Here is a 7,185-nt window from a genome sequence, read left to right as displayed (position 1 = left end):
AAGATGGTTTTTCCGAGTAAGCAAACTGTTGTGCCTGAGGTTTCCTAGGCATCAGAGGGAGCAGGAGTGAAGCAGCTTGCTGGAGGACACATGAGGAGGCTGTGACAGAACAGGCTCAGTTGGGGAATTGAGATTTTCTAACAGCACATTCCTTGAAAGGAGCTAACAGAGTGGGATTGGGGCTAATTGAGCAGTTTGGCTAACTGATCTCTGTCCTTACACACCTCTGTGGACAGACCCAGAACTCTGAACCATCTCTGTGCTACCCCAAGCTTTCCAGCTCTTCCCTTCCTGAATATTCAGGGATGGGGAAATTGCCCAGAAATGTTAGAAAGTTAGAGCTCAAGGAGCAGTGTAAGACATCCCCTGCTCAGCTGAGGTCAGGCTGACGTTGCCCCTCGTGAGCTGAGTGTGAGCACATCCCAGAGCATGAGATACCTGTGCAGACCACACAGTCACTCCCCCGAGCACATGTTGAGCTCAGCTGTGAGCAGAGGAGTCCTGAAATCCTCGTGTGCTGCCTTAGCTCAGCTCTCTGATGTCATCCAAAGAGCCTTTCTGGCACGTGTGAGGCACTGGATCTCTCCCTCCCCTAAAATAACCTCCTCTTGCTCAGGGCAGGCTTTGAGCACTTGCTGCTGGGACTATTTTTTCTCCTTTTCCAGGGCAGGGGTTTAAATTGCCACATGCCTGCTCCAGGATCTAGTTGCTCAGCAGGCAAAGTAGCCACCAAAATCATCAGTGTAGGAGGACAGAGCAGGATCTGATCCTTCTCCTGGATATTTTTGTGTGGTAACTTGCAGCTGAGTTCCTTGAGGGGCGAAAAAGGTGAAGGGGATTGTCAGAGGTTTTAGGTAGCACCACACACATATACATACACCTTAAAGGAAGGGAATAGCTCTAGGATTCTGGAAATGCTCCTCACCTGGGAGCTTGGGAGAGGAAATTCCTTCTGCAAATGACCCTGGGAATGGGTCACTCTTCCTGAATGTTTCCTATTTTTGACTCTTCTGCTTTGTTTTTGTTTCCCATTTAGGAGCCATAACTCTTCTGCCAACCTGTAAGTGCAACTGGTAATGGGTAATGGTGTGAGAGAAGGTCGAGTGGATTTCAGACAGGATGTGGAGCCAGTCCCAGCAGCTCGTCTTCCATCAGAGGTGAGAGCAGGGGATTGCTGGGGGGCAGAGGCAGCAGGTGAGGGGAATTCTGCCCTTCTGATCTGCTCAGGTGAGACCTCACCTGGATCACTGTATCCAGCTCTGGGGCCCTGCATGGGAATGAGCTGTTGGAGTAAGTGCAGAGGCCACCAAGGTGGTCAGAGGATGGAGCAGCGCTGATGTGAGGAAAGGCTGAGAGAGTTGGGATTGTTCAGCCTGGAGAAGAGAAGGTTTGGGGTGAACTAATTGTGGCTTTCCATTGCCTGAAGGAGCTACAAGAAACATGGAGAGAGACTATTCCCAAGGGCCTGGAGGGACAGGACACAGGGAATGGCTTCACCCTGGGAGAGGGCAGGAATAATGGGATATTGGGCAGGAATTCCTCCCTGTGACTGGCACAGGGTGCCCAGAGCAGCTGTGGCTGCTCCATCCCTGGGAGTGTTCCAGGCCAGGTTGGATGGGGCTTGGAACAGCCTGGGCTGGTGGAAGGTGTCCCTGCCCATGGCAGGGGTGGAATGAGATGATTTTTAAGATCCCTCCCGGCCCAACCCATCCTGGGATTCGAGCTCTGGAGTCCTGAAAGAGCTGCAGTGTATGTGCAAGCCAAGGAATGTGTAACTTGTGCTTCCTCTGAGGAGAGCCAAGTATTTCCATCCCTTTGGGAAGAGGTTGGGCATCACTCAGGGCTGACAGGCAGGCAGGACTGTGCTCTCTGGGCAGGGAATCTGTTCTGTCTTAGTGGCACAGCTGGGACTGGGGCCATGGGTCTGTGTTTCCCTGCTCCTGGACTTGTTAGAAATTCTGGAAGAGAAGGTGATGCTGAACCTTGGTCTGATTTAGCCCAAAACTCAGGCTGAAGTTCACCCAGTGCTGCCTTTGCATGGCTGCTCTTGCCTATAGCACCAAACAGGCAGAGATGGGAAGGGAAAACTGAAGTGAACCATGGAGTTCGGTAGTAAACATTAACTTTTTAGTTGGGAAACCTTCTGAAAAGAGGAAAATGTTAACTCCTCTTCTCCACAAACACATAAAGCATGTCAAAAGTTAACATTAAGCCTTGTCTTGACTTGTTTCTCCATCCAGAATCTCCACAGGGTTGGATTTCTTCTCATTTCCTTGCTCTTTGCCCATGAGTTAGGAGAGAGCTGCTTCAAAAATATGAGCTGTGGGAGGAAGGTCAATAACAAACCCATTTCTGTTCCCTTCATCCTAGTAGGAAACCTGTCTTGTTTTATTCCAGGAGCTTGGGAGCAGTGTGGAAATAGAGCCTGGGTGATACTGGAAGGGCAGAAAAGCACTTTACCTCCTCTGCATGCCAGAATCATGAGGAGGCAGTGGCTGAGCTTTTAGAAGGAGAAGTAATAAGGAGAAAAGAGCTGTCAGATCTTGGAATTTTGCTTCCTGATGTGACCAGGAATTCACTGTGCTAGAAATTTAGCCAAGAATATTGACCTAGATACTGGATTTTGGGGGGTAAATGCTGCAGCAAAAGTAACATATTCTTCCTTTTGCTTAGGATTTGTTCCAGGATAACCAGGAGAAGAAGAAAGTGCTCAACTCGCTGATGTCTGGTGCACTGGCTGGTGCTGTGGCTAAAACTGCAGTGGCTCCACTGGATAGGACGAAAATCATGTTCCAAGGTGAGTTCTGACTTTGGCTTTGGCATAATGTCTTACTTTATTGCTAGCAGAACTCTCTGAGAGGGTTCTCAGAGCAGCTCCTCTGATCTACTCAGCCAGTTTGTGCTCCAGTGCTCCCAGAGGAATCCAGGGAGCTGTGGAGGAGCTGAAGGGAGGTAACTGGGCTGTGTGAGCTCCTTGCTGAAGGCTCTGTGCCAGGCTCTGCCTGCCCACATTGTGTCCCAGCTGAATTGCTCTGGGGAGAGCTGAAGTTGGTGATGGAAAGTGCTACAAGAGGCATTGAAACTGCAGCTCTGGCTTTGGTTTTTAAAGACCTTTCTGGAACCCGTAAATTGTGTAAGAGAGGATGAAATTTAGCTAATTGAACAGAAAATTCTCATGTGTTTTGTAGGATTTTGGGATTCAGCCCCATCCTGGGCTCTGTTTGCTTCCCCTGTTCCAGTGCAGGGACTGTCAGCCACACTAATTATCCTGGAGGGAAGAGCACAGACTGTTAATTCAGGAGCCATTTGGTAAAGCCAAGGGGTTTAAATCTGGTTGACATCCCAGATTAACTGAATTGGGCAGGTTTAATCTAATCCCTGGATGACATTTAATTTGGAATTGACTTTCATTCCATGTGATTTTCATTCTGAACACAGCAAGGGCTGTGAGGGCTGGACTAGCAGGGCTATGGATCAGGGAGTTCAGGGATTGCCCCTGGGACCAGCTGCTCGGGCAGGACATGTTGTGCTTCCCCACCAGAACACTCTGGTTCACCTCAGGTTGGAAATGTCAGGAGCAGAGGTGAGCTGGAAACCACAGCCCTGGGGTGAGTCAGCAGCTGAGCAGATAAATCACCTGTAATTTGTCCAGGCCATGGGTATAAAAAGACCTGTTTGCTTTGGCTCATCAGACTTGCTGCGAAGGAGATGATGAAAATGTTCCCATTTGAGCAATTTCTTCATATCTAATGGATTTCTTGGCTTGTTATTCTCCTGAAGGGAAAGCCTGTGGGTTTTTTTCACTGGCTGTGAGGAGGGGAGAGCAGCTTTGGGTCATGTGAGTGTTACAGGGAAAGCACTTCTGGGTCCTAAGTGTTCCAAGGTTGTGCCTTCAACTAGAGAATGAAGAGTGAGTGAGGATTAGAGCAACTTGGGCTGGTGGAAGGTGCCCCTGCCCATGGCAGAGGGTGGAATGTGATCATCTTTAAGGCCATCCCAACCCAAACCACTCTTAATTCCCTGATCCTATGAGTTCTCCTATGGGAGAGGGCAAAGAGCTGTTTTCCATCCCACTCAGCTGCAGTTGCTTATTGAGGTGGTTTTATTCCTTACAAAACCAGAGCATTGAATTGCATAAAGGAGCAGAGTGGTGGAAAAAAAAAACAACCCTTGATTTGCATGTGATTGTTGGCTACACTTGAGAGGTTCCAAGTCTCAAATGAGTGAGAAAGCAACTGCAGCACACACTTAATTGGGCCCATGTTTCATTAGCTGCCTCAGGCTTTAGCCAGGGGTTTCCTTCCTGCTGGAAGGATGTTACACAACATAGCTGCTGTTTGCCAGCTAAATCCTGCTCCCAAATGCCTCCTGGATTCCGTGGGTAAGGAGGTGCTGTCAGTTTGAATGGATGCAGGAAGGGAAACAGAGTGTTCAGCTGAGCTGGGGTGAAACCATTCTGGCCTGGAGCTGCTCTGGAACTGGTCTGGAACCTGGAAATGCTCTGCTGGAATGAGTGAACAGTGCAGTTCTGATGGGGTTTTTTTTTAAAGCATTGATTATTTATTCATGTATTTCACTGGAGTGTGACACTAACTGAGTGTTTGCCTAACAGGCAGTGGAAAAATGGACTCTTGGGCTAAATTAGAGGAGCAATTACCAATGGAAAGTCTTTATGAGAAAGAATTCTGTTTTCTCATACATTCATCCTTTTGCCTCTGTCTTTACCTCTTAGCTAAAACACCTGTGTGGTTTATTTATGGATCAAATATTTGTGTTTATTTATAGTTGGTTGATTTGCATTGAGATTTGATCAGTTTGGATTTATGGAGGTTTGATTTGGGCTTATTGAGGATTGATTTGCATCTATTGACACTGGATTGATTTCCATTTCTTGACCTTTGATCCACCTGAATGTATTGCAAGACCTAATGTTCCTTCTTTCTTTTCAGTGTCTTCAAAGAGATTCTCTGCCAAGGTGAGGTGATGTGTGTCTGCTCTTGCCCTGAAGTGTTTGATTAATAGGAGTAATAGCTCTAACAGCATCTTTTGTTTGTCTTTACTTACCTTCCTTGCTTGGCATTCATTAGCAGCTCCCATAGAGGGAAACACTGGGCACAGTATGTGTAATATAGAGCAGTTTTTAATTAGGACAGTGATTGCTGATAGCACAGAGAGGCTCAGTCCTTATTCATCCTCCAGGTTGTAGCTGGGACATGACAGTGAATGTGGCATCACTCAGAGCTTTGCTTTTTGGGACCTTCTAGTGAGTGTTTTGGGGCCTCTAGTGATTATTTTCTTTTCCCCCACCACCCGAGGAGTAGTTTGAGCCTCTGTAGACCATCTGGGAGCTGATGTCCCTTGTGGCTTCTGCATGTACACTCTGCCTGTGCTGTGCTAATATGTGTCATCCAAATGGTTCTAAGATGAATTTGGGTTGGGTTTGTGCAAACAGCTCTGTGCCTTACCCTTCCCTCAGAGGGAGAGTGAAGATACCTGGAATCTAAAGCTCCTTTTGCTTTTCAATGTGGGTCTGATTGAGTCTCCCTGGAGGAGATGCTTAGTTGTCTTGTCCTGGGGTCAGGGTTGGGGTGGGAAGGAGGTTGCACCACAAGGTCACCTTTCCCCTCTCTGTTGTCTGGACTCCTCCTGTGCTGCTGTCCCTGCCTGACCCTTGCTGTGTTGCCTGCAGGAAGCTTACAGGCTGATCTATCACACCTACCTCAACGAAGGCTTCTGGAGCCTGTGGCGAGGGAACTCGGCCACCATGGTCCGCGTCATCCCCTACGCCGCCATCCAGTTCTGTGCACACGAGGAGTACAAGCAGCTCCTGGGCAGCTACTACGGCTTCCAGGGAAAGTAAGATGCAGCCTGGCTTGGGTCCTGGTGGAGGAGATGGAGCAGAGGCTGTTCCTCTGCTCTGGGCAGGGCTGAGGTGGAAGCTCTTGGCACGAAGATGTGATGGCTTCAAGAAGAGGGTGTGAGGGGTCTGAGGGAAGGGTTGGGCTTCCTTTCTTGCACAGGGGAGGTGTTTGTGAGGAGACACCCTTGTCTTCTAGAGGCATGAGCAAGAAGTGGCCTAGACACTGAGTGAGCACTTTTCTGGGCAGGCAAAACAAAGAGCTGCAGGAGGGCTCCAGCCTTGCACTGTCATCCAAGCCGTGCATGTGGCCTGAGCCTCTTGCTCTTGGCCATGTAGTGTCTGAGACACCCCAAATCAGGCTGAGATGCTCTCCAAGAACCCCCACAGAGATTCTCTCCAAGCTGGCCTTCCTTTCTTGGACAGGGGAGATTTTGTGAGGAGACACCCTTGTCTTCTAGAGGCATGAGCAAGAAGTGGCCTAGACACCGTGTGAGCACTTCCCTGGGCAGGCAAAACAAAGAGCTGCAGGAGAAGCAACAGGTTCCAGCCTTGCACTATTGCCTGAGCCTCTTGCTCTGCGTCACGTAGTATCTGAGACACCCCAAGTCAGGCTGAGATGCTCTCCAGGAACCCTCACAGAGGTTCTTGGCTGGCTGTGCCCACCCACAGCTGCTTTCCTGGGCAGGGCAGGGGTTTGGCAGGAGGCAGAGCCATGCTCTAAAGCCAGGCAGTGTTTCCACCTGCAGGTGACGTTTGGTCTGTTCTCTCACCTCACTTTAGAGCGCTGACTCCCTTCCCTCGGTTCATTGCTGGCTCTCTGGCAGGCACCACAGCTGCCATGCTAACCTACCCCCTGGATATGGTCCGTGCCCGAATGGCTGTCACGCCGAAGGAGATGTAAGTGCCTCACAAAACCAAGTTACAAGCACCACCACCACCCATAAATGCACAACTTTGTTTTGTGTGGGGTTGTTTTGTTGTTGGTTTTTTGTTGGGGTTTTTTTTTTAAGCTCAGCTGACTTTATTCCCATTTTCTGGGTCACTTCTTGCTCGGAGCCTTTGGTGGAATAAACCTCTTAGCGTTGGGGTCTGAGCAGTGATTAAATCACCAGAGCACTGGTTAGTCCAGGGGGCTGGAAGGAGATGGGAAACCTATTGGGACCTGTGTGTTGGCTCTTTATGAGGCCACTTGGCATGGTGCCTCCAGAAGGATCCAGCAGACAGCACAGCATGTGTGGCAGGGCTGGGGCAGAGCTGATGTCTGGCAGACAGGCTGCTGAAATCCCTGCTGAGCTGTTGGAGGAGCTCAGAGCCGAATTAATTAA

General features: G+C 49.3%; 1 protein-coding gene across 1 annotated transcript in view; it reads left to right on the top strand.

Moving 5' to 3' along the window:
* The first annotated feature begins 1,076 nt into the window (after nt 1–1,076).
* SLC25A42 (solute carrier family 25, member 42) overlaps nt 1,077–7,185 on the top strand; it is a 7,896-nt gene continuing 1,787 nt past the window's right edge. Inside the window, exons 1-5 of the mRNA XM_009073700.1 lie at nt 1,077–1,157; nt 2,686–2,797; nt 4,950–4,975; nt 5,690–5,856; nt 6,641–6,757. Of these exons, the coding sequence (XP_009071948.1) occupies nt 1,077–1,157; nt 2,686–2,797; nt 4,950–4,975; nt 5,690–5,856; nt 6,641–6,757 (503 nt within the window). The remainder of the gene's footprint in view (nt 1,158–2,685; nt 2,798–4,949; nt 4,976–5,689; nt 5,857–6,640; nt 6,758–7,185) is intronic.

This window comes from Acanthisitta chloris, unplaced genomic scaffold, assembly GCF_000695815.1.
Source record: "Acanthisitta chloris isolate BGI_N310 unplaced genomic scaffold, ASM69581v1 scaffold34464, whole genome shotgun sequence".
Lineage (NCBI taxonomy): Eukaryota > Metazoa > Chordata > Aves > Passeriformes > Acanthisittidae > Acanthisitta > Acanthisitta chloris.
The sequence above is the reverse complement of the archived record's forward strand: the minus strand, read 5'-3'. Positions and strand labels throughout refer to the sequence as shown.